Consider the following 27919-nt stretch of genomic DNA (forward strand, 5'->3'; position numbering starts at 1 on the left):
TACAGGTTCACATACAAAACATGCTGGAAAGAGGGATTTTTCCAGAATCCAACATGAATATTCTGGCTTGAGGTAGTCAGGTGTTATATCACACTATTGTGCTAAGGAAAACACTCTTGTTCCAACCCATTCTCATCTCTGAGACATCAATTTTTCACGAATGAAGGCAAACATACGTGTCCCAGGATAATGTTGCAAGAACCAATCTGGGTCAGTCACTGGGACCAGAGGTTTACTCTTCAGAGTTTTTGGACTTGTCTTGAGGATGGGCTCCAGCATGAGTCTTAAAGCTCTCCCCATGTTGGAAAAGCTTAGGTCTATTGTATGTCTATTGTATGTTGAAACTCAAATACTTTGGCCACCTAATGAGAAGGAAGGACTCATTGGAGAAGAGCCTAATGCTGGGAAAGATTGAGGGCAATAGAAGAAGGGGACGACAGAGAATGTGGTGGCTGGATGGAGCCATTGAAGCAGTAGGCGTGAGCTTAAAGGGACTCCAGAAGATGGTAGAGGACAGGAAGGCCTGGAGGAACGTTGTCCATGGGGTCGCGAGGGGTCGGACACGACTTCGCAACTAACAACAAGATTGTATGTCTCACAGGTAGGGCCCAAGGGTTTCTCTACTCCTTGCAGGCTGTACCAAAATGCATTAGGCATTCACAATGAGAAGGGAAGGTGACTGGGCAACTGCACGGAAGACCAATCAAAGAATGTTAATTATAGGTTTTAAGCAACTTGTTTTTTTCCCCCCTGTGTGGTCTCAGTGGTGCCATATACATGGAAGATTAGCAAACTGATCTTCCCACGGGAAGATGCTCTGTCGAAATTTGTAGGATTTGTTTTGGCATCTTATATCCATCTTTTAAATGCCTTTTAAATATATGTGATTAATTTTAGTTCCCAAAAGGAAGACCTGTAGTGGAATTGTTGAGCATTCTTTAGCAAATAAATTACTATGGTGAATGCAAAGTAAGAGAGCTAAGAATAGAAAGAGAATCAGATGAAATATGTACTTAGCCAAACATCCTCTTTCATATGAACGCAACCAAAATGCTCTGGGGTAGAACAGGAGAAAAAAGGTGATTCCTTTGAAGCTCAAGGTAGCATAAAACCATGATGACTTGTGTGATCCTTGATAGATCTGTCCTTCTTTATGCAAGTTGAATCTCTTGCAGATCCACCTAAGTGAATTGTTAAATGGAACGCTTGCTTCCTACAATTGTGGGTGCTTCATCACTGGAGGTCTTCAAGAAAAGATGGGACAACCATTTGTCCAGGATGGTATAAGGACTTCTGCCTCATACCATCTTGGACAAATGAAGGTTAGACTGGAAGACTCCCAAGGTCCCTTCCACCATATGACTCTACGATATTTCTATAATATTTATCATAGAGGAAAAGACTTCACAGATATAAAGTCTGGAATGGGCTCATAATCAAACCAACAGTGGATCTGCTGATAAAACTGGGTAAACCAAAATTGTAGGACAGCTTAATTTTCCTAGGATGCATCTCTGAATATTTCAGAAATCATTTTTTATATCCAGTAAAGTATGCAGTCCTTAGAAGTTCTGTTTTCACCCCATTTTTTACTGGGTCTGCAGAAGGGAGTGGGGAATTCTAGAAATATGAAAGGGTGGACCAATGAACCCAATCAACTAACCAAAGTGAGTTATGTTTTCCTCTAAACCAGGGATGTCAGACTGCTGGCCACTGGGCCGGATGCGTCACAATGAAATCGCACCCACCCCATTGCCTGCAATGGGGAAAAAGTCGTGATACGTCCCATGACATTGTGAGTTTGACACCTATGCTCTAAAGTGTCTAGCACAAGGCTAATAATCTCATTCCTTTACTCGTTTTCTGGGAACACCTAAATTCAGTCAATTGGCCTGTTTTGCAAATTTAGACCTCCAAGAAAAAGAGCTGGAGAGAAACAGTGGCTGAAAAATCAAAAATCATAACTCTCCCTTGTTGAGCTAAATGGCAGCACTAAACATACATCCCAAAACTGGCCATTGTGATCAAGCTATGCCCATTACTACCTGGCTGGTCAGTGAAAAGGGGCTAATGTCAGGTTATGTGGGGAAAAATGGGTGGAATTCCAATAACTCCAAAACTGGTCTCTATGGAGATTCTCAACCATCCAGGTCTTGGTTGCCCAAGAAATGCTTTTCTAAAAGGCAACTGGGCTTTGGTTTTTCCCCCCCTTAAAATGTTTCACTTCTCATCCAAGAAGCTTCCTCAGTTCTCAGAACAGTTCTCAGAACTGAAGAGGCTTCTTGGATGAGAAGTGAAATATTTTCAAGGAAAAAAAAACAAGGAAGTTGAGTTGCCTTTTGGAAAGGCCCCCTTGGGATGTCCAAAACGGGAGACTTTTAACTAGAATTATTCCTACTGGATTTCATAACATTTTATTAAATGTTTGCTGCTTACTTCCAAAGGCTTTGGGGTGGCCCCCTGCAATCAAAGAGAGAAATGGCATAAAACCGATAATGAGGAAAAAATAAAAAAATAAAGATGAAAGAGAGCAGAAGTGATAGACCCAGATGGAACTAAGCCAGGAGTCTCAAAAAATCCTTGCGAAATCTTACGCGGAACTATCAAAACTTGCAAGATTTTTGGCAACTAGGAGACATTTCGGGAATCAGGACTGGGAAATGGGAGAGTTGGACCCTTTCTTTTTTTTTGGGGGGGGGGGTGTTTCTCTTCCTAAGCTCTCTATCAAAATTGTGAGTCAGGCTGTATAATTAAAATGGCAACATACTTACGCACACAAACAGGAGTCTTCCCGGACCAATGGTGATCTTGCTGGCAGATGCGAACTGACATGCCGATGAGCCGGAAGCCAGGGTTGCACTGATACACCACGCTGCCACGGTAACTGTAGTTCTCGCCATTGATCTGGCCATTGACAATAGAACCTGGCTCACCACAGTGACCAGCTGGAGGGAGAAGAAAATCAGGAGGAGGTGGGGGGAAAAACAGAAAGTAGAATTAGTGATAGTCCAATGTAGAATGAAGCGTTCCTGGATACCTGTGTACCTTAAGAAAGGCACTACAAATTTTGTCTTAGTTCAGAAGGTTCTTAAAACAATATAAAAGCAAAAGCAGAAGTTTTCCTTTTAAGGGATGTTGGGTAAAGAGCTTGAAACCAAATTTGGAACACTGTTATGCTGACAGTGGCGAGGAACGGAAAGACCCGTTAATTCCCACAATGGAAGAACGGATGGAAAAAAGTGTAGAGTTGGTGGAGATGGCAACATTAGTTATTTTAATTAATGAGAAGAACTTAGCCAGTTTTGTTTCCACTTGGAAACCACTTCCAGATTTTATGCCCCAAATTGTAGGTCTCTAAAAGTACTTGTCTCCACATTGCTTATGTGTGCATCAACTCTAAAAATCTGGATATGACAACAAGATAAGATTTCCTCTTTCTTTATATGGGTGGTGAGTCAACATTGCCAAGAGACTGCTAACCTTATTAGTTTAGATCACAGGTCTGCAACCCATGGCTCCGGAGCCGCATGCGGCTCTTTCAGCCGTCTCCTGTGGCTCCCAGTCCTCTGCCATGTGCAGTCCAAAAAAAAAAGTGGGACTAAAAAAGTTCAACCAATCAATTCAAATATGCAGGGTAGGTGCATATTTTGCCTTGGCTCCACTCTTCAGTCAAACCCTGTTCTGCGCATGCGCGCATGTACACCCATGCGCACACATTTTTTGCGGCTCCCAGTTTTTCCTTTTGTGAGGGAACCAGTTCCGAGTGGCTCTATCACTGTTTCAGGTTGCTGACCCCTGGTTTAGATATTTATAGAGTTTTTCATCTACTGCTATAGTGGATGAAAAATCCTATAAACATCTTAAAAACTACTAGTGTTTTTAAAAGATATGTTCAATTATATCAGGTTTCCAAAGATGAAAACAGGCAACTCCAACAATGAGAGAGAAATTGAAAAGTCTTTTGAATGTATCAAACAGTTATAAAGCAAGGATAAAAGGAAGAACAGCAGCAAGAATCCATTGCAGTTTTCATTAATTCTGTTTATTAAGACTATTCAAGACATTTCCCCATCTGGAACTGATAATGTGTAAAATAAGGTTTAATTTAACCAAAAGCAACATAAAAGAACTTTTTGGTAGCAAGTGGCCTGTACAATCCAGTACTTCATTCTTCAGAAAGAAGAAGAAAGAAATTTATGCAACACATAAATTAAAAGCAGCTGATTAATGCTGTCCCTTATTTGTTGTTGTTAGTTGCGAAGTCGTGTCCGACCCATCACGACCCTATGGACAATGTTCCTCCAGGCCTTCCTGTCCTCTACCATCTCCCGGAGTCCATTTAAGCTCACGCTTCCTGCTTCAGTGACTCCATCCAGCCACCTCATTCTCTGTCATCCCCTTCTTCTCTTGCCCTCAATCTTTCCCAGCATTAGGCTCTTCTCCAGTGAGTCCATCCTTCTCATTAGGTGGCCAAAGTATTTGAGTTTTAGCTTCAGGATCTGGCCTTCTAAAGGGCAGTCAGGGTTGATCTCCTCTAGGACTGACCGGTTTTATCGCCTTGCAGTCCAAGGGACTCGCAGGAGTCTTCTCCAGCACCATAGTTCAAAGGCATCAATTCTTTGGCGCTCAGCCTTTCTTATGACAGTACATTTATCAACTGAAATTGTGGTGGATTAATCCACTGCTTGCAGGTCTAGTTCTATCACTTTCTAAAGATGGGTGCAGAAACATCCTTTGAATGGTGCCCAGGTCTCCTATTTGGCATTATGAATGGCCCCCAGTTGATCAGGTTAACAGTAGTCCTATACTCACCCAGGCATGTCACTTCTAGTCCACTCCAAAGACCGTTGGCCATACATTCTCGCACACGAGAGCCCACTAAGGTGTAGCCGCTATTGCAGGAGAAGATGGCAGTAGCTCCATAAGTGGTTAAGGTCCCAATCCTGTTTCCATTGGATGGCACGGGCAAGTCTCCACAGGAGATGACTAAAATTAAGACACACACAAACAAACGTAGGGTACTTAGCAAAGGACCCTAGGACAAAAGAGAGCTCATTGGCTCTTCAGACTTGGCAGTGCATGTTACAGTAATTTGTAGATTGCTCAATCACCCTTAATTTAATCAACCTCAAGTGGCTAGCTTTGTAGAACATAGGATGGAGGATTTCATGGCACTCACTAAACTGCATCTTAGCGAGTTGTCAAGAAGTGACTAGCTCTTGTGACTATACAACTCTTAAGCCAATTTTTATGGATTCCCAAATCCTCCTGCTTTACAAAACTTTGGCAACAAAAGTGAGACTTGAGGTGGCATGATTCTTTTATAAGAAAATAATTTTAGCTATAAAATTGGTGTGCTAGGTATTATTAAGTGATATATCACTAAGAGCGTATTCTGGAAGCTTTCCCAACCATATAATTGTTTTGGAACAGAACTAATTCCTTATAAAATATTTGTATATTTATTATTATTATTTGTCCATTACCCATTCCCAAAGTCTGCAGAAGGCTAACAATCTCATAATAATATAAAGCAGTCTTTCTCAACTTCAGTAGCTTTAAGATGCGTGGACTTGAAGTCTGTGCATCTTAAAGCTGCTGAAGTTGAGAAACACTGATGTAAAGAGTAATGTTCATCAAAAAATCCCAAACCCACATCCTCCAACATGCCTAAATATAACACAATCACAATATACATTAACCTTTCCCCAAGCATCGGTTATATGATCACAAGCTTTATCTTTGGTCATGACATACCATTCTGCTGAGTTAAAATGGAACAAGTAGTTGTTGACTGTATCCTAAATGCCCAGGACGGATTAAGCTGACCAGAACACCAAGGGAGTTCTGGAGTGGGGACACCTATTTAGAAAAACCTGCTTTCTGGTCCCTTGACACATGACAGTATCATAAAGGTGGGACCTGGAAGGAGTTAACCCTGTCTGATTTTGATCAGATGGGCAGATGAATAGAAGAGAAGGTGGATAAGATAAACCAGTTTGGAGCCCTGTAGGACCTTAAAGGTGAAAAATGGTGTCTTGAATCATGCTCAGAAGCCAACTGGCAATTATTGCATCTCCCAAAGCAGCGGGGTCACCCAATATATTGAAACATACCTATTACTGCCCAGGTCATCATATCCTATGCCAGCTGTAGCATATGAATGCTCTTTTTTTTAATCTGGAATGTATATTTTTATACTTCTTGTCTTTATAACTGCTATTCTTCAATCGTTGTACAACCAACCCCCCCCCAGTGTCATATTATCCTCCCAGGTGCTCACACTGTTTTGATTTGTCACACTCACTTCTACAAGTTGGCATGGGTTCTCCTATGCTCCATTTCCCATTTGCCTGGCAGCCGATGACACGGAACCCAATGTAATAATAGCCTGGGTCGCAGATCAACATGAGCTGTGCGTTATACTGGTACTGGGTCTCATGAATCAGCCTCCATCTCCCATGTTCCACAGCAATGCTACTGATGTCAGGACAGCTGACCGCTGAATTCACCAAGAGATGAAAAGAGAAACAATCTAAGTCCCATTCATCTGTCCATTCTAGCTGAGAACGGCCAGGTGAAAGCTATAAATAAGAGGAGAACATTGCATTTGTCATTGTCACTGTACAGTCTGAACTGATATTTTTTTTCTAAACTGGTGGTCATTTGAAAATGGCCCCAAATTTGTCACAAAGCTGAATGAAGCTAGGATACAAACCTCTGAGGCAACATTGAATGATTTCCGAACAAGGGGAACAATGAACCTGATAACTATAGGAGGAAAACAGATGGGAAGACAAGTCTATTAAAGGTGTTTAGCAGTGTCAGCTATCAATGGAGCCTCCACCTTCTGATTTGCATATAAAATAATAGGAATAATCAATATAAGAAAGAGTTATACCTGCATGGAAAGTTCTGTCTCAAGGAAACTAAAGAATGGCCAGAGTAGGCTTCAAAAGTGGCTTTTAAATTGCTCCACTAAAACCATGGACAGAATAATCTGGGAGGATGGTTTCTTTGACTTTCTCAATGTAGGATCTTCATCAGCAGATTAGCAGCCCAGCTAAAAAAAGTCCAGCAGAAGGATTTCCCTCATGAGATCTTTCTTTGGGCCTAGACAGAAGAAAATATCTGGCCCTCTGGAGCAGGAGATTTAGATTTCTATATAATTTCATTTTTTCTAATTTCCCAGTAATTAATCTAATTAACCAGTGTTGTCAAGAGACTAACCATCTAGGTGGTCTTTTAATTCCAACACAATAAGCTTCTGGTTGCTTTTGAAATTATTCTGGATGCTTATTAAGACAAAGGCACCATACATATTTAAAAAAGAGACAAAGAATATTGAAGATTGAAGGTGGACCACATTAGACTCACCCACACATGGAGGAGGACTATTGCCATTGCTCCACTGTCCAGTAGTCAGGCACTCTATGCTGGAGTTATCTTGGGCTTGGAGATGAAAGCCCTCTTTGCATTGATAAACTGCTTTGTTGCCCATGGTGTATTCCTGGCCAAAAATAACCCCGTTCTTCGGAGCTCTAGGAACTCCACAGGAGATTGCTTGGAAAGAAAAGTCAAGATAAGTGATTGCTTGCATTCACACAAAGTCTTTGCTTCCATAGTTAGTTGTGCTCCAAAATCTAACCTGTTTGCATTATCTTGAGCCTTCTCTATCCAAGGCATATAAGCGATAGTCACAGTAAACCACAATGATGCCACAAGGACATGCGTGTTATGACATAACACAAATGCTGCAAATATATACTTGATGTCTTGATGCAGGGGAAGAAATTAGGGTGGCCTATGTCTAATGTAAAGGGACGCGGTGGCTCAGTGGGTTAGGACACTGAGCTTGTCAATCAGAAGGTCAGCAGTTTGGCGGGTCGAATCCCGGGTGCCACGTAACAGAGTAAGTGCCTGTTACTTGTCCCAGCTTCTGCCAACCTAGCAGTTCGAAAGCACGTAAAAATGCAAGTAGAAAAATAGGGACCACTACGGTGGGAAGGTAACAGCGTTCCGTGCGCCTTTGGCATCTAGTCATGCCGGCCACATGACCACGGAGTCGTCCTCGGACAAGCGCTGGCTCTTCGGCTTTGAAATGGAGATGAGCACCAGCCCCTAGAGTTGGAAACGACTAGCACGCATGTGCAGGGGAACCTTTACCTTGTTATGTCTAATGTAGTCATCACATATGTGTTGTGATGCTTGTCACTACACATGGCATGATGCATTCTTTGCCATCCCCAAGTTCTGAAGACCCTCATATGCTTTTCCCAACCTCCTAGGATACCCATGTGTGTACAAGCATACTATTTGAATTTCTCTTTGCAAAAAATACAAATACACTTCAGTGTGACTTCTTCCAAATGAGCCAATGATAAACGCAAATAAATTAATGCTTAATCCCCATAGAGGGACAATGTTTGGACTGAAAAGCCAGCTAATTTGTGAACAATATTGATTGAGATTATGGTTCCTTTTGAAAAGGGAAGATTTGCCTAGTCTTGGGGCTGTCTGTGGAAGTAAAGAAAGGGACAGTAGCTAGAACTGTTTTGAGCTTGTGAAGAACAGGCCTTGCCTCAGGCCCCCCATGCCCTGCTATGCCTTACCTTGATTTATGCTACTTGAGATCTATCTTTGAAGGCAATCAGAAACTCCAGTTTATATAACTGTTTGCAAGATGACAAGGAAAATCAGTTGATGTTGGATTGTTGGGCCACCTTTAACAGACTAATGGTATTGACCTTTACGGTTTGGGCCCAGATAACATGAAGATCTCATGAAAGGGATGAAAGTGGCTGAGTGAGTGGAGGAAGGAAGAGAGGAAGAAGGAAGGAAGGAAGGAAGGAAGGAAGGAAGGAAGGAAGGAAGGAAGGAAGGAAGGAAGGAAGAAGAAAGATGGGGAAAGGTGAGTGGATGAGGAATAGTAGAAGAAGGAAGGAGAGGGAGGCTGGCTGGCTGGCTGGCTAGAAGGAAGGAAAGAAGGAAGGAAGGAAAGAAGGAAGGAAGGAAGGAAGGAAGGAAGGAAGGAAGAAGGGAAGGAGAGAAATAGAAGGGATTGGGGAAAAGAAAGTGAGTGGAGGAAGGAAGGAAAGTGGGTGAGTGGAGGAAGGAAGGAAGGAAGGAAGGAAGGAAGGAAGGAAGGAAGGAAGGAAGGAAGGAAGGAAGGAAGGAAGGAAGGAAGGAAAACAGATCCAGCCAGCCAGAGTGGATGTCACCAGTCGCATCCTAGCTTTGTGAAGATGATTGTGTGCATGTCACCCAAACCCCTAAGGAGCTCAGCAAAACCTCTGGCAAGGCCAGGCGTCTAGACGGCTAAGTGTGATGAATACCAATTTCACGTAGCAGTGACAGCAGAGGGAAAGGACAGGCAGCGGAAGATCCATGCTTTTGACTGATTCGGCTCTGTAATCACTGCAACCTTCAAGGGTTACCTTATCAAAGTAATTTGTAGGGCCACACAGAAAGCTCAGGCGCCCCAAACTGACTGCCAGTTGTTAACTGTTCTGTTCTTCTTCTGGCCCCTGTAGGGTTTTGCATGTGGGTGGGCAGGTTGCAGGGAGGGGGTGGGTGGGGGCTGGTTCTTTTGCTTCACTCTTTCAACGCAAATTATACAAGTGTTGTTATCCCTTTGTCCATCTGCACAACTCCAAAAAGATCAAGAATCAGCACTGGTCTGTTTCAAGATTAGTCACTGATGCCATGCAGAATTCCGACTTGCTCAGCCCTGCAATTTGGGGCCATTTTTTAGTTTCTACATTCTTTTTTCTTCTTTTTTTTTGGGGGGGGGGGCTTTGCTGAACATGTTTTATGTAGGCTTTACAGCAGTAGCAGTCCTGAGATTTAGGACGGAGCAAGAGAATTCATTGCAAGGCTTGCCTATCATACGAGAATAGCTGTATCAGGAAATGGGCAGTATATAAACTTAATAAATAAAACAAATGACTATAGCTTGCTATCTGATTTGGAATAGGATGCTGGAAGTGTGGACGGGTGCTTGGAGGCACCGATGAGCTTACAAGATGGATAAATTTAAACTTCATCTCAAGAAGGAATAATAGAGTTTAATCTTGGAAGGTTCCTCAGTACTTGATATAACACCGAACTTCTGAATGGGGCTAACTCATCAAGAGTACATGCCTGGGAGAAAGGGAATTTCTGGATCCACATCAGAGCCTAAAACATAGGCAGAACATTTATTTCAGCGGTGGATTCCATCCCTAGGGAAGATTATGGTAGTTATCCATGGGCTTTTGGAAATCTACTTGTTCAGGTTACTTTTTAAAATAAAAATGTGTAAAAAAAACATAAGAAAAAGAAGGAAGTGTTTGCATGAATATTCATTACTCATGGACTACTCAGTCTTAGAGAGATGTTAATATAGTATAAAATTAATCAGTTTAGATCAAAACACTTTAACTTAAGAAGAGTGGAAGTGAAACATATAAACCAGTGTGAGTTCTTAATATTGTACTCCAGTTGAGACTCGTAGTGAAAAATGTGTATTCAGATATGAAAACATTCTTTGGAATATTGTATATTTGATGTGGAATAGATATCCTTCAGCCTGGTTGATTGCACTGAAGTTTGAGAACTTATTGAAGGAGGTAAAAAGTCTGATCCAAACTGCTAAAGAGTTTGCAGGAAAAATAAGGGGTTTAAATGTCTATAAGCTACACTTTAAAGAATCAGAAGAAAGAGGATCCTCAGACACACACATACACACACACACACACACACACACACAGAGAGAGAGAGAGAGAGAGAGAGAGAGAGAGAGAGAGAGAGAGAGAGAGAGAGAGAGAGAGAGAGAGAGAGAGAGAGAGAGATATTAAGGAAATATTAAGCTAATTGCTGTAGCATGGTGGGATCAGTGAACTAGAGACCTAAATGGTTTACCCCTTCCAAAGCTCAAGAGATAGATGAGGATAGATAGTTGGCAGATAGTTCACAAATAGAGGATAGATGATAGTTAGATAAGGATAGTTGGCAGATAGATAGATAGATAGATAGATAGATAGATAGATAGATAGATAGATAGATAGACAGACAGACAGACAGACAGACAGACAGACAGACAGACAGACAGACAGACAGATAGATAGATAGATAGATAGATAGATAGATAGATAGATAGATAGGGCTCAAGAATTAGGAGAGAGAGAGAGATGGATGTACAGAGCATGGGGTGGAGCAGAAGTAGTATAACCTGGTGTCATGACTAACAAACATTAAAGGGTAGTCTAAGGAAGGCAACCCAAGGAGATAGGTGAGTAAAATAAAGACTACTCATCAATAGGGAGTAGAAGAAGTACAAGGGAAGAAGCTAAGGCTTTCCTATCTGCAGTTCCCTTCCCAAATCAGGTTTCGTTCCCTAAAGCTCTTGGGGATACAGAAGAATCAGGAGAGGTGGTTTCCAAATGCTCAGGCAAGAGAGAGGTCAGCAAACTTCACTGGTGAGAGAATTGCCCAAGGATTTTTCTGCGGAAGGACTGACGTTTGCAACATCCCAAAGGGACAGCAGGGAAGAGGGAGAAGGGATGGATCGTCAACTTAAAAGAGATCCAATTCAAGAAGAGGAGGGGAAACTGTTAATACCCACAGGTTCTGGCATTTTTCCAAAGGAGGCTTGTTTAAATGTGTCCTGTGACTGTAAGACTGCTCAGTCTACTACAGGGGTCTTCAAACTTGGCCCTTTGACGACTTGTGGACTTCAACTCCCAGAATTCCTGGCTGAGGAATTCTGGGAGTTGAAGTCCACAAATCATAAAATGGCCATGTTTGAAGACCCCTGGTCTACTAAATATGGAGGGAGGGAGGGAGGGAAGGTGAGAGAGGGGGGGACCTATCTCTGCAGGAGAATTGGGGAAAATTCCACTGAATTCATAGCATAATGATGTGCTTTGGACCTGTGCAATGCTGTCTATATGGTTTCTATTTCCTTCTTGCAAGTAAAAGAGCTTCCTTGGTTGTTCACAACTAAAGGCTTGATTCCCAAGAATTAGTGTGAAGAAGCAACTCACTAGTATCTCTTATTGCTTGGAGAAATAATGCCAGCCTTTTAGAAGTAAGTTGCAAAAGCCCAAAAAAGGTCCCACTTAGGACTCTCCGAGAAGCCAGTTTCCTGATCTCAGGATAGCTTTAAAACTGTGGCTACACTTCCTTTCTTCTCCTACCATATTTTTTTTTCATTTTTGTAGGAATGTACAATATCTATTTCCTTTACCACTTATTACTACTGTCATCTAATGCAAAGGAACACAAGCATCCAGGATAATCAGACGGTTTCCCCCTCCGTAACAATTGTTACATGAAATAACTAAAGAGAATTTCATTACATGAGATAAAGGGAATCACCGTAGCAAAACAGGGCATTACAAGAAGCACCACGGCGTTCATGTAAATCGTTTATGCAATTCTTTTCAGGGTTTGGAGAGGTACCTGTTTTATTCTAATTTGTGTAATCATAGATATTGACTGAGGGTTGCTACTGTAGGAACTATATTCTCTGATTACAAGTTAAATAAACATCAACTCCTGGCTTTGGTCCCAGACCTGGAGTTGATGTTTATTGTTTGTTCAATTATTTTTGCTGTCTATCAGATTATTTTAGTCTGGGCTGTCTGCCTGATTTGATGCTTTAGCTGCTTTTATGTTTTCCCCTCATTTTGTGTGTGGCTAATAAATTTAAATAATAAATGCAAGTTAACTGCAGGTAGTCCTTGACTTATAAAAGTTCATTTAGTGACCATTGAGCCTTGGTGGAGCATTGGGCTAATGCCTCCTTAAGTTACACCAGCTGCCTGCAATTAGTGCAGGTTTGAGTCCCACCAGGCTCAAGGTTGACTCAGCCTTCCATCTTTCCGAGGTAGGTAAAATGAGGACTCAGATTGTTGGGGGCAATTAAGCTGACTTTGTAATAATGCCGCTTGGGGGTGTGTGTGAAAGCCCTAATAAGCAGGCATATACATAGAATGAAGGCTACTGCTAAGCTTGTAAGCTGCCCTGAGTCTTCGGAGAAGGGCGGGATATAAATGGAATAAAAATAAATAAAATAAATAAAATAAAATTACAGCACTGAAAAAGTGACTTATGACCATTTTTTCAATTTATGACCATTGCAGCATCCCATGGTCACAGGATTCACATTTGGATGCTCGGCAACTGATTCATTTTCATGATGGTTGCAGTGTCCTGGGGTCATGTGACCATCTTTTGTGACCCCAAAGCAGTGGTGGGATTCAAATGCCTGAACAACCGGTTCTCTGAGTGGGACACCACCTTCCAGAAGTCCGTTCTGAATCTGCACCTCTGAGGCCCAGAATGGACATCCAGAAGTGGCATCCATGCATTTCCGGTGGTCTGTTCTGGGCCTTGCAAAAAAAGGCTAGGGTTTAAGCCAGTTTGCCGAAGTCAACAAAAAATTAGCTTCCAGTTCTCCTGAACTGGTGCAAACTGGCTGAATCCCAAAGGTCCTTCCCCCCCCCCCCCCGGAGGCAACTGGACTTTCTTGTGTGTTTCTTTTGAAGAGGTTTCGCTTCTCATCCAAGAAGCTTCTTCAGCTGTGGCTAGATGGTGGGAAATGGAAGGATTTATGTACACAACCATAACTGAGAACCTCCATAGACATCTTCTGTGACTTTCTGACGAGCAAAGTGAAGTCAGATTCACCTAACAACCATGTTACTAATTTAACTGCACTGATTCACTTAACCAATGTGGCAAGAAACATCGCAAAATGGGGCAAAAGTCATTTAACAAATTTCTCACTTAGCAATATAAATTCCAGCCTCAACTGTGGTTGTAAATTAAGGATTACCTGTATTGTGGAGAGTGAATACGAGGCAAACCAGAAAATTCTGCAGGACGGAGAAGAATGGGCAAGAGGGAAATATTTCAAAAGAGGCAAACTAAGAATTCATCACACATTTTCAACGTCCCCTCTCTCCAACCATTAAGTTCAGTTTTATCAGATGGGCTAAAGATCATGGGAAATCAAGAATGACATTGGCCTGAACAAAAAGACAAAGTAGTTTGTCATTCCAGGCTTTTATTACAAGTGAGAGAAGGAAAGTCTCAGCTGCTAGAGCTTTAATGAAAACCAGCAAAAGGGGAGTTTACCTAACCAGCGAAAAGTGAAGTGTCTGGCAGCATTTCTATCTCATCTGCCTCCCACCAAGAGGAAATGAATTCAACCTCAGAAAAGAGCAAGCTTTATCTTGAGGTCAAAGAGGAATTCTTTAAATAACAGCCCCCAGGTTGTTGACAGCCAGACTCCAATATTCAGAGAGGGTTTGGGGTCTAGTAATCTTATGGACAAACTATTTTTGAAAGAAGAATTTGCTGCACTTTCCTTCAGAGTCTCTCCTTTGCCTTGATGTACCTGACTCAGCTTCCCTCTTCCAGATTTTTATTGGGGTTTTGATTAACAAAGACTCTCAGTCCCTTGGAGTTATTCCTTTTCTGGCCCTGATTACTTTTAAACCCACTTTAGACAGGTTTTTTTCCAGTTTTGCTGCAAAAGTTCTGAGATGATAGATAGATAGATAGATAGATAGATAGATAGATAGATAGATAGATAGATAGATAGATAGATAGATAGATGATAGATAGATAGACAGATAGATCCACTTATACCATTTTATAAAATATATTAGTTAGGAAAGGTGCGTCTTAACCATCTTTAAACACCTGGCACACTTGCATTTAAAATCTTGCAGCAGTCTTCATCTGGATAATTTCTATGAATCCTATGTCAACATACAGCCTAGTTAATCCTACTGTTCTGCTCAGACCAGTTGCAATTTACCCAAAGCTCATTAAATAACTAGAGAAGGCCCTTGACTTCCATCTACTTTGCTTCTAGTACAGATGGCCAGGCAGGAATGGACTCAGTTACAAGTTCTTGGATTTAACAAATGGTTCATCAAACAAGATGGAAACATCTCTTGTGCTCTTTTGCATCAAAACAGCATTCTAATTTGGAGCATTTAGTATCCTTTTGCAGAATATGGCATGATGGAATCTTTATAGCAATGAAACAGAACATCTGTTATTTTACAGATTAGATTGGCAATTTAAGAGGATAATTTGGGAGCACCATCCAAAATGGATGCAGAGAGACTGAACACAATCACTTGGATTATTAAAGAAGAATAGGCATTTGCTATTTGTTTTTATATTAGGGTTTATGATCATCCATAAAAAATATTGGCATTTTAAGTTGAGCTTATCTGTGTAGATGCTTGTATTTATCAGCTCCAGGATGCAAAGAAAATTAAGGAACATTGGACAAAACAGTAAGGTATCAGCAAAATGTTTAAGCTAAAGGAACATATCATTACAGGTAGTCCTCAATTTATGTCCATGACTGGGTCTAGAATTACAGTCCTAATTTTACTGCTGTTTTAGGTCAAGGCACCATGGTGACTGGAAGCAATCTTCCAGCCTTTTTCATGGCAGTCGTTAAGTGAACCCATTCATTTAACTGAGGTTTTTGCCATATAGGAGCAAAAAAAAAATTGCAAATTGCTATTTTGTGAGTGTGGAACCTGTAACTGTTATAAAGCCTGGCCCACCTGACATGCGGTCATGTAACCATGGGGTGTATGTGTGTGACCGTTTACAATGATTGGGAGTGCTTTATGGGCCATAAAACACCCATCTTGTGGCCTTCCTGATTTTGAATGTCCCAAAGATGCTTTTTCAAAAAGGCAACTGGACTTGGTTTTTCCTGGAAGATGTTTTGTTTCTCTTCCAAGAAGCTTCTTTTGCAGCTGACTGCAAAAAATCTAATTCTTTCCATCCTCCACCATTCAGTCGGAATTGTAGACGCTTCTTGGATGAGAAATGAAATGTTTTCAAGGAAAAACAAAGTCCAGTCGCCTTTTGAAAAAGCCCTTTGGGGACAACCACGACCTGGAGGACTGAGAATCTCCACAGACTAATTTCAAATGGTTGTAAAACAACCAATCATTAAGCAAGGACTCTTTGCCCATATGACTTTTGACAAAGATTTGCCAGGAAAGGTTTGATGTTACTTCAGGTTTCTTGGCATTGATATATTTCAACAAGCATGCCTGAGAGGAAAAAAAAACACATCCAGAGCTAAACCCAATGATTTACCAGTTCATTAAAACCCTGACTCCCACAGCCTAAAATGAGTTTACAAGGGCAGCAAAGAACTTTAAATCTGATTGTGGAAACCTGAAAGAGTGGCTAGAGGTCAAGGGAAGCAATAAAAGAGCAATGAAGTCTGTTTTGGAAAGAGTTCAGAGAAGCAGCGAGGTGGGGGCTGGCTGGTTAGCAGGAACTCAAACAGATCATTCTGCCTCACTGAACCCCCAAGGAGCAAGGCTATTATTACAAATGAATCTGCTTTAAATGAAGCTTAAGTAAGTCTAATCAGACAATCTCTGATCTTTATCTCACCCCCCCCCACCTTCCTTAACTGTCTTCCCATCAGAGTCTGGATTTCAATGGTGGCAAGAGATCTACAGGGAATGTTTTCATTTTTTCAGATTTATTCAACCCTGCCAGGTCTCAGATTAATGATTGGGTTGTTTGCAGCAAGTGGCACCTCACATCTTTTGTTGGAGCTGTGTTACATATTTGGAGAGAAGGCATGCATCTGGATCAGTGGTGGGATTCCAACAGGTGAACAATCGGTCCTCTGTGTGGATGCCGTTTCCGGAATTCTATTCCGGGCCTGGGTGACAAAAAATTAGCTACCGCTTCTGCCGAAGTGGTGTGAACCGGCTGAATCCCACCACTGGGACATGATTTTTAAAGAGGGGGGAAAAAAACAACGCCTAATTATGGGGTTCAAAAATGGAAAATAGCTGGGGTTCACAGACAGATCTAAGACAAAATATGGCTGGTCTGGTTTGTGAACCCAGAGGGTGGACTTCGTTAATTGGGGTTTATGGCTAACTCTTCCAAGTGAACCACAGTCATTGTGGTTTATTCAGAAAAAAAATGTGATCTAAGTTAATGGATTGATAGATCTAATGTTCCTGAACATGACACCAGATGTAATTGTGACTATAAATACTGAAATTCTAAAGGTTGAGTAGAAATGCCCTGGTTTTTTGGATCCCTAACATTCATACTAATGCCTCTGAGGCTGTCCTTGTGTCATAAACCAGGGCCTCAGTCTCTTATTCCCCAAGCAATTGTAGGAACCTTTAAATTAAAAAAAAAACCAACAACCATGGATCATCAAAAGCCCACCTTGGACCCATCCTCCTTGAATAACTTTCGTCCAGTCTCCAATCTTCGCTTCCTTGCGAAGGTTGTTGAGAGCGTGGTGGCGCACCAACTTCCTCAGATCCTGGATGAAGCGGTTTATCTAGACCCGTACCAATCGGGTTTCAGGCCGGGCTACAGCACGGAGACGGCATTGGTCGCTCTGATGAATGATCTCTGGAGAGCCCGGGACAGGGGCCATTCCTCTGTCCTAGTCTTATTAGACCTCTCGGCGGCTTTCGATACCATCGACCATGGTATCTTGCTGCGACGCCTCAGGGGACTGGGAGTGGGAGGCACGGTTCTGCGTTGGTTCTCCTCCTTTCTCCAGGGTCGCTCGCAGTCGGTGCTGACAGGGGGACAGAGGTCGACCCCGAGGCCTCTCGCTTGCGGAGTCCCTCAGGGGTCGGTCCTCTCGCCTCTCCTGTTCAACATCTACATGAAACCGCTGGGTGAGATCATTCGCAGTTTTGGAGTAGGGTACCATCAGTATGCTGATGACACCCAGCTTTTTATCTCAACTCCAAACAATATCAGTGATGCCCTAGACGTGATGTCCCGCTGCCTGAAAGCGGTCCGGGAATGGATGGGGAGAAACAGGCTTCAACTGAACCCGGACAAGACTGAATGGCTGTACGTACCGGGAAGCCAGGAGATTCAGAACGTCCCACTGCTTAACATTGGGGACAAGTTACTTCCCCCTGTTGATAGGGCCCGCAACCTGGGTGTCCTCCTAGACTCGCAGCTCTCCCTGGAAGACCACATTGGAGCTGTGACCAAGGGGGCCTTCTCCCGGGTTCGACTAATTCGCCAACTACGGCCTTATCTGGACCTGGATTCCTTACGTACAGTCACCCATGCCCTTGTGACATCTCGCCTAGACTATTGTAACGCTCTCTACATGGGGCTGCCCTTGAGATCCACTCGGAAGCTTCAACTGGTGCAAAGTGCGGCGGCACGGACACTCTTGGGAGCCTCCCGATACTCCCATATCACACCTCTCCTCCGTGCGCTGCACTGGCTTCCGGCTGCCTTCCGTGTGAAGTTCAAGGTGCTAACGATGACTTACAAAGCCCTACATGGCATGGGTCCGGACTACCTTCGGGAGCACCTTCTGCCGATGTCAGCACCCCACCGTCCTGTGCGCTCCCACAGAGAGGGCCTCCTCAGGGTGCCACCGCTCAAGGAATGTCGGCTGGTGGCCCCCAGGGGGAGGGCATTCTCAGTGGGTGCGCCAGCCCTCTGGAACACCTTACCAACAGAAATCCGGATGGCCCCTGACCTCCGTACCTTCCGTCGCGACTTAAAAACTTTCCTGTTTCAGCAGGCTGGCCTGGCATGATAGCGTTAATTGGGGTCCCAGTTTGTGTTCATTAGTGTTTCTTATTATCTTTATTGTTCAATCTGTATACCTTCCTTCCTCTGTACACCGCCCCGAGTCCCTCGGGAGAAGGGCGGTTTATAAAAACTAATAAATAAATAAATAAATAAATAAATCATCAAGCTTTTGTCCATTCATTTATCTTACGCAGAAACTGATATTAGTGCAAATGTGTAGGTGTCATGTTTCAAGTTACCTGGTAAAGGTAAAGGTAAAGGTTCCCCCGCACATGCGTGCTAGTCGTTTCCAACTCTAGGGGCCGGTGCTCATCTCCGTTTCAAAGCCGAAGAGCCAGCGCTTGTCCGGGGACGTCTCCGTGGTCATGTGGCTGGCATGACTAGATGCCAAAGGCGCACGGAACGCTGTTACCTTCCCACCGTAGCGGTCCCTATTTTTCTACTTGCATTTTTTTATGTGCTTTCGAACTGCTAGGTTGGCAGAAGCTGGGATGAGTAACAGGCACTCACTCTGTTACGCGGCACTCGGGATTCGACCCGCCAAACTGCCGACCATCTGATCGACAAGCTCAGCGTCCTAACCCACTGAGCCACCACGTCCCTACTGAACCACCGCATCCCTTCAAGTTACCTAGCCATAGTTTAATATTTCAGTACCACCCCATGAAGAAGTGTGACCTATGAATGGTCAGTAGGCTGACGGACACTCAGAGACATTTCTGGAAGAGAACAAAAACTCAAGTTGCTGCAGACAACCAAGTTCTATTGCCAATGAGCCAAATGTGCTTCTTGTTCCCTTCACCCAATGCAGCAGCTGTTAAAGCAAAATAAATAAAATGCATCGTCCTATATTTGTTATCTCCACAGGAATATCTGCCAAAACTTTCCTCATTTTTCAAAACAATATCTGCATGGTGCTAAAAACTCTTTAATTATGGAGTCCTTGGTGTTCTCTGAGCTTGATTGTTTGCTGAAGATGTTATCTAGTTGCGGAGTGAAATATCTGCAAGCAAACAACAAAGCTCAGAGAACACCATGGACTCCACAACTCAACCTTCAGCTACAGACAGTCCCTTCTATTGGCACTCTTTAATTATTAACCCAGGGCATCCACAGTATTTCTTTGGATGTTCTGGGTTCCACCCAGTAAAATTAGCTGACTCTTCATTCCAGAACACAATGATAATTAATTCCTGCCTTATGCAAGTAGAAACACATTGCACTGGTGGGTTTTAATGTGTAGCTTCTGGTGGGGTTTTGAAAATTATAGTTGCCATGGCAACTACAGGTGCGCTGACTAGGCTGAACTGCTTCTCTTCGTTTCTTAGTTCTCCTCTTTTAAGGAGAAAGGGGTATTATTAGTAAGACTTGCATAGCTCCGCTCTGCTCAGATAAATGGTGTAAAGTTCACCAGAGAGATCTGGTGACAGTTAAAGACTAACTTAAATCTGCCCCATTTTAGAAGAGTCCAAGGAATTACTTTCTGCTGGGGATGAAACCACACTTACTTTTAGGTTTCCTTTTGAAGGGTAGTTTTGGGAAAAGCTGGGAGATCCTGCAACAATTTTGAAAACATAGCTTTATATGCGTTCCCTTCAAATTAGAAAACAAATGTTTCCGATGCCAAGTTTCATTGTGACAGAGACCATTGGAAATAAGACGCGAAGTCCAATGGATGGTCAAATTCTCTGTGGGCGCGACTGCCCTTTGGAATGATTTACCGGTGGAACTTCGGACTGCCCCCCGATCTGCGTTCATTTTGCCGGGACCTGAAAACCTGGATTTTTGATCTATCAGGCCTGGACTGAAGGGATTTTAGCTTTTAATATTGTTTTAATTGTTGGGCTTAAGTAATTTAATCTATTTTAATTTTATACTATTTTTATATTGTATTTTATGCTGCCCTGTAAACTGCCCTGAGTCCTTCGGGAATAGGGCGGTATAAAAATTTAATTAAATAAATAAATAAATTATCCACTCAACTGAACCACTGAATATGTCAGAGCAGATGCAGAAATAACAGAAAGAGGAAAAATCAACTACTCCAAAACAGAGAAAGAGAAAAACAGTCTTGCCTGAGTTAAACTCTAATAATCGGGGCATATAACATTTGTGCAACATTTTGGGCATTATGACAGCCAGCCCTTTTAGACCTTACATTATTGTAACACCCAGCCTGTTGCAAGACAGGGTAGGATAAATGTTCAAATAAACAACAGGAAAGTATACAGTTGTCATTTGTCTCCTGCACACCTTGACACAAAGGAATGGCTTTGTTCCAGTGGTGGTAACCCTGGGGGTGTCTCGAACACGTTGAAAAGCTGTGGCCAACAAGGCGGTAGCCGGTGTCACAACCGAACCAGATGGTGCTTCCTGGCTGCAGGCCGGAGTGGCTGAGGATAGAGCCATGGAGAGGTGCTGGAGGGAGGCTGCAATAAGGGGCTAGACAAGTGGGAGGAAAACATACATATGCATATACTCAGAAGCATGGAACATCATGCAATTACAGCTGAAGAGAAATGGCTCTGCTCAAATCCACTCCTTGCAAAGCTCAGCCATAGACCTTTGGCACAGTACCTCCATGCAACTGAGATTTAACACTATGGCTTTGGTAATAAGCCAGAACCAAAGACGCAGCACACATTCATACGTTAAACCAGCTTTCCTCTTCTCGCACAACCTCAAAATGGAGGGACTACAGCCCTCGTAGTTTCCCAGTTGGCCTAGATATGGCTGAAGATTCTGATAGCTGAAGTTCGTGCTTGTATGAATCATGGAAGGTAATAATAGTATTAATAATAACTTCATATAGAATAATTAGAACCCAGTGTCTAAGACATGTTACTTAAGGCCTTCAGGCATCAGCTGGCACTGATGACGTACACCAGGCGTCTTCAGCTTGGCCCTTTTATGACTTGTGGACTTCAACTCCCAGAATTCCTCAGCCAGTATGCCTGGCTGATGAATTCTGGGAGTTGAAGTCCACAAGTCATAAAAGGGCCAAGTTTGAAGACCCCTGATGTACATTGTACTGTATAGTGTCACCATTCAGAGATACTGTGGCTTCTGTTGTCAAAAAACCTGCCTTTGTCAAATTCACTTGAGGAAAACTTTCCACTTGTTTGTTATCCTTACTTTCATATTTCCAAACCATGCAGAGTTTTCTCTCAATAGCTGATTTATGTTATAGACCCAACCTGTCTTTTTCATCTTTTATTATTTACCAACACAGCCTGCTTCAACTTGGTGCTCTCCGGATGGGTTGGATTACAGTTCCCATGGTTGTTCGTTAGCTGGGAATTATTGTACCTGTGCTGCCAGCACATTTGGAGGGCACCAGATTGTAGGAAGCTGCCTTAAAACATGGTATGAATTAATAGGGCTAAACAGAAGCATTCGTACCACCAGGGTTGACCTGTTAATGCTATTTTGACTATGGGTCTCTTTGACCAACATAGACATTTTTCCTTCATCCCAGATTTTTCAATTTAGGTAGTTTAGTTTACACATACACATGCATGCTCTCATGCCTTTACAGTCTAGTGAAGCTATATAATGAAACTCACCATTTCAGTCATAAATGTAGCACACATTACTGGTAATAATATCATTAGGTGACATATGGCTATGGGATGCTGATTATATTGAACCAAGTCAAACTATTATCAACAGTTGTGAAAAGAGATTTAAGTGAAGTTAGGGACTTAAAATGACATTTTGATGGAAGCTCTGGAGAAGACAAAGTCATAGAAGTGTAAGTTTCACCCCTGACATTTCTCCTTTACTTAAAAGGACCCCAATGTCCTCTATTTTTCACAAATGGCCACTATTGCCTCCATAAAAGATCCACTGCTCTGATCTCACTTCCTTCTAAACAGTTCCCCTCAGCAGCTGTTCTGATGATTGTTCAGATCCCCAAAGAAGTTTCTTTAGAATTATTCATCCTTTTGTCGTTGTTAGTTGCGAAGTCATGTCCAACCCATTCCGACCCCATGGACAATGTTCCTCCAGGCCTTCCTCTCTTCTACCATCTTCTGAAGTCCATTTAGGCTCATACCTACTGCTTCAGTGACTCCATCCAGCCACCTCATTCTCTGTCCTCCCCTTCTTCTATTGCCCTCAACCTTTCCCAACATTAGGCTCTTCTCCATTGAGTCGTTCCTTCTCATTAGGTGGCCAAAGTATTTGAGTTTCAACTTCAGGATCTGGGCTTCTAAAGAGCAGTCAGGGTTGATCTCTTCTAGGACTGACCGGTTTGATCATCTTGCAGTCCAAGGGACTCACAGGTGTCTTCTCCAGCACCACAGTTCAAAGGCCTCAATTCTTTGGCACTCAGCATACGTTTGCAATTTGATCTTTAGTTCCTCTGCCTCTTCGAATTCCTGCCTGTATGTCTGGTAGTTCTCAATCCACATACTGCTGGAGTCTAGCTTGTAGGATTTTAAGCATAACATTACTAGCATGTGAAATGAGTGCAATGGTGCGATAGTTTGAACATTCTTTGGCACTGCCTTTCTTTGGAATTGGAATGTAAACTGATCTTTTTCAATCCTGTGGCCACTGTTGAGTTTTCCAAATTTGCTGGCAAATTGAGTGTAGCACTTTTACTGCATCATCTTTTAAGATTTTGAATAGCTCAGCTGGAATACTGTCACCTCCACTAGCTTTGTTGTTGCTCAGCTTTTCTAAGGCCCACTTCACTTCACATTCTAGGATGTCTGGCTCGAGGTCAGTGACCAACTCATTGTGATTATCAGGGACGTTAAGCTCATTCTTGTATAGATTTTCTGTGTAATTTTGCCACCTCTTCTTAATCTCTTCTGCCTCTGTTAGGTCCCTGCCATTTTGGTCCTTTATCATGCCCATTTTTGCATTGAACGTTCCCTTCATCTCTCCAATTTTCTTGGTCCTCCCTATGCTATTGTTTTCTTCTATTTCTTTGCACTGTTCATTTAAGAAGGCATTGTTATCTCTTCTAGTTATTGTCTGGAATTCTGCATTCAATTGGGTGTGTCTTTCTTTTTTTCCCTTGCCTTTTGCTTCCCTCCTTCCCTCAGCTATTTGCAAAGCTACCTCAGACAGCCATTTTGCATTCTTGCATTTCTTTCTCTTTGGGATGTTTTTAGTTGCTACCTCTTGTACAATGTTGTGAATCTCCATCCATAGTTCTTCAGGCACTCTGTCTATCAGATCTAATTCCTTAAATATATTTGTCACCTCTACTGTATATTCAACAGGGATATGATTTAGTTCACACCTGAGTGGCCTAGTGCTTTTCCCTACTTTATTCAGTTTAAGCCTAGTTTTTTCAATGAGAAGCTCATGGTCTGAGCCACAGTCAGCTCCTGGTCTGGTTTTTACTGACTGTATAGAGCTTCTCCATCTTTGGCTTGAGAACACATAGTTAATCTGATTTCTGTGTTGACTGTCTGGTGATGTCCATGTGTAGATCTGGCTCTTGGGTTGTTGGAAAAGAGTGTTTGCTATGACCATCGTATTGTCTTGACAAAATTCTATTAGCCTGTGCCCTGCTTCATTTTGTACTCCAAGGCCAAACTTGCCTGTTATTCTGGTTATCTTTTGGCTTCGTACTTTAGCATTCCAATCCCCCATGATGATAAGGACATCATTTTTTGATGTTAGTTCTATAAGGTGCTGTAGGGCTTCATAGAACCGGTCAATTTCATCCTCTTCAGCACTGGTGGTTTGGGCATAGACTTGGACTGCTGTGATATTGAATGGTTTGCCTTGGATTCGAACTGAGATCACTCTGTCATTTTGAGGATTGTATCCCAGTATTGCTTTTCCTACTCTTTTATTGACTATGAAGGCTACTCCATTTCTTCTGAGAGATTCTTGCCCGCAGTAGTATACTTGATGGTCATCTGAATTAAATTCACCCATTCCTGTCCATTTTAGTTCGCTGATACCTAAGATGTCGATGTTTAGTCTTGTCATCTCTTGTTTGACCACGTCCAGCTTTCCTTGATTCATGGATCTTACATTCCAGGTTCCTATGGAGAAAAAATCTTTACAGCATCGGACTTTCCTTTCACCACCAGACACATCCACAGCTGAGCGTCCTTTCGGCTTTGGCCCAGTCGCTTCATTCTTTCTGGCGCTACTAGTACTAGTCCTCTGTTCTTCCCCAGTAGCATATTGGACGCCTTCCGACCTGAGCGGCTCATCTTCCAGTGTCATATCTTTTTGCTTTTTGGTAAAATCCATGGGGTTTTCATGGCAAATATACTGGGGTGGGTTGCCATTTCTTTCTCCAGTGGATCACATTTTGTCAGAACTCTCTGCTATGACCTTCTGTCTTGGGTGGCCCTGCAAGGCATAGCTCACAGCTTCATTGAATTATGCAAGCCCCTTCAGCACAACAAGACAGTAATCCATGAAGGGGTTCTGAAGGTTAGAAATAGGCAATTTGAAGCACTCCAGATACTGCAGAACTACAAATCCCAGAATCCTTCACTATAAGTCATGCTTCATATCGATGCTGATAGTTGCAGTACAGCAACTTTTGGGGTAGCTGTCATCTAACTCTGCTGTGAGTCAAAACCAATACATCATTTTACCTTTGTACTATTACATTTAAAAACCAAATATATAAACTTTCTGGGGGTTTTTTCCCTATCTTTGTCAATCCTCTGGCTTTCTAACCCTTCAGAGTGCAAAGAATTTGGGACTCTAAAAAGCAAACTGGAATTATAAAGCAAGCCACAATAATCACAGTGGAATAAAGTTCCTCTTGTTTGTTCAGCAAAAAAACCCCCACCAAAAACATAATTTATTCCAATTAAACATTAATTCATTTATAGAATAACACCATTAATGTTTTTAGGACACATTTAGGCATGTCCCTACCTCAATTTGGATTGCTTTTCATTAAGTAATTAAAAATTACTTTTTTTCTAAGAATGGCTTGTTTAATTTTGAGGGACCCTTTGCCAAACCTTTCATAATTGCTTTTATAAAAATGGAGTAATTAAAGTTCATATGAAATCGGGACCAGGATAAAACATCCAGCATGAAAATGTTAATGGTGAAATGATTGTTGTTTCTCTTCTGGGAAATTTAGAAAAAACTATTACAGGTTCATCTTTCACCATACAAAGGTAGTAAATGCAAAAGAAATGAAAAATAGATTCAGATATTGTTCTATGCCTGTTTATGAAATTTTCAGTAGCAGCTTCTCTTCATGTGTTCTGAAAATGATAAAAACAAGTCCTTTTTCTGAGAACAATTGGGCAGAAAGATCCTTTTATTAACAGTATTTAAGAGGTCTCTTGATTATGATTGTTTTATTGCACTTTTTTTAAAAAATCAATATATTAAAATACATAAAAACAGAACAAGAGAGAGAACAAGAGAAAAGAAATAAATCATATATGTACGTCTTCCACACTTTTCCTACTTTTTCATCTATTTCCCCCCCAACCTCTTTATTCCACTTAAACCCAATTTGATATTTCTTATTTCAGCAAAATGTTTCCAGTCATTCAATATATATATATATATATCTTACAGTTCTTTTATTGCAATTTTATGGATTAAGTTTAGTTTAGTTACTGGAAGCCACCTCAAGTCACACAAATATGCAGGATCCAAAGGGGTGTAGACAAGAAAAAAATGTAGTTCCCATTCTTTAACATGCATTCTTAATGGGTTGTTTTGTGGCAATGGTTGGGAAACAAATAAGAGTAATAAGAACCAGAGGTCAACTTTTCTCATTTCCTTCAATCCATGCCTCCAGTTCAGTTTTTTATAGATGTAGAGCAGCGTTCCTCAACCTTAGCAACTCTAAGATATGTTAGCTTGAATCTCCAGAATTCAAATGATAACAGGGAACTTACAGCATTTCCTGCAACTGAAATATAGTGAACAGTTGTATATTTTAAATCTACAACTTGAATTCATATGTCAGATTTAGGGGAAAAATGCGCTCATATCATGAATTGCCATTAATGTATATATCTGCCTTCCCCAACTGCCATCTTTTATTATTATTATTGATCATCGCACAGTCAGCCAGATGTTCAGACTGGGTTTGGCATTTCTGTCTACCTATCGAGTCCTTACCAAGGACCTGGCATAGGCAGATCTGGATGTTTGATGGTATTGCAGATATCGTCACAGGATGGAAACTGTTCTGAGTAAGGAGCAGGATGGAAGCTGTCCCCACCTTATGTAATTGACTAATGGCGAATTTGTCAATGCCGATGATGGTGTTCAAGTGGTGCTCCAGTTGTTTTGGGATTGCACCCAAGGCACCTATTACAATTGGTACTACCCTTGCTTGCCTTTGCCACAGTCGTTCTATTTCTATTTGCAGGTCTTTGTATTTTGTTATCTTATCCAGTTCTTTCCCTTCTATTCTGCTGTCTCCAGGCACTGCCAATTCCACTATCCAGACTTTTTTGTCTTTCTTATCGACAATTGTTTAGTCTGGGGTATTATGTGGCAGGTGCCTCTCTGTTTGAATTCTAAAGTCCCAGAGCAATTTAACTTTTTCATCTTCTATTAATAATAATAATAATAATAATAATAATAATAATAATAATAATAATAATAATAATAATAATAATAATAATAATAATAATATAAAATAAACAGGGCAACGTGAAGTCACAGATGCCAGTTTTTAGCTGGCGTTAGACTTCATAGCATTGAGCGTAGACTTCATAGCATAGGTTCCTGAGTTTTTCTCAGGACCCCATGATGTCAAAATGTATATGTGAGAATTTAAGCAGTGTGGCTTTTTGCAATTGACAGATGGAAATTTTGTCAATTTGCAGATTTTCTAAGCGCCACCCAAGAATTTTTTGTTATGGTACCTATAATTATTTCACAGTTATGTCATCTCCATATGACCATGAAACAATGGTTCCCAATTATAAACCAACATTGTATTTTAGATGGATCAAAATAATTTCCTAAGAGAATGACAATGTCTCCCAGCAGAGTACTTGTCTAGAATTTAGCTATGTAACCAATGATTATTCCCTGAATAACAATAACCTCAATTTAGTCATATTGAAACAAACCACATTATTTCTTTTTCAGCACTTCTCACTTTAAGAATGATCCACGGTGCGGAAAGTTTTATGGTGAACTGAAAAGCTGGTTTGTTGTGTTTATAAAATTAACAAGTTGCGCACAAAATTAGTTGACCTGCAATAAATAACGGCTTTTGGGTTTACGCACCACAGTATTACTTCGAGATTAGCATGGTGTATTCTTTCTCAATGAGCCTATAATTAATAATAAATACCCTTCGCTAAATTAATTACAGCAAAAAATGCAAGCCGCAACCCTGAATGTGATT

General features: G+C 41.7%; 1 protein-coding gene across 1 annotated transcript in view; it reads right to left on the reverse strand.

The window, feature by feature from the left end:
- CSMD2 (CUB and Sushi multiple domains 2) overlaps window positions 1-27919 on the reverse strand; it is a gene marked incomplete at both ends in the record, with an annotated part of 607174 nt that overhangs the window by 42005 nt on the left and 537250 nt on the right. Inside the window, 5 exons of the mRNA XM_083370102.1 lie at window positions 2772-2945; window positions 4813-4986; window positions 6308-6502; window positions 7378-7563; window positions 20842-21030. Of these exons, the coding sequence (XP_083226228.1) occupies window positions 2772-2945; window positions 4813-4986; window positions 6308-6502; window positions 7378-7563; window positions 20842-21030 (918 nt within the window). The remainder of the gene's footprint in view (window positions 1-2771; window positions 2946-4812; window positions 4987-6307; window positions 6503-7377; window positions 7564-20841; window positions 21031-27919) is intronic.

This window comes from Vipera ursinii (assembly GCF_947247035.1).
Source record: "Vipera ursinii genome assembly, chromosome: 9".
Classification (NCBI taxonomy): Eukaryota; Metazoa; Chordata; class Lepidosauria; order Squamata; family Viperidae; genus Vipera; species Vipera ursinii.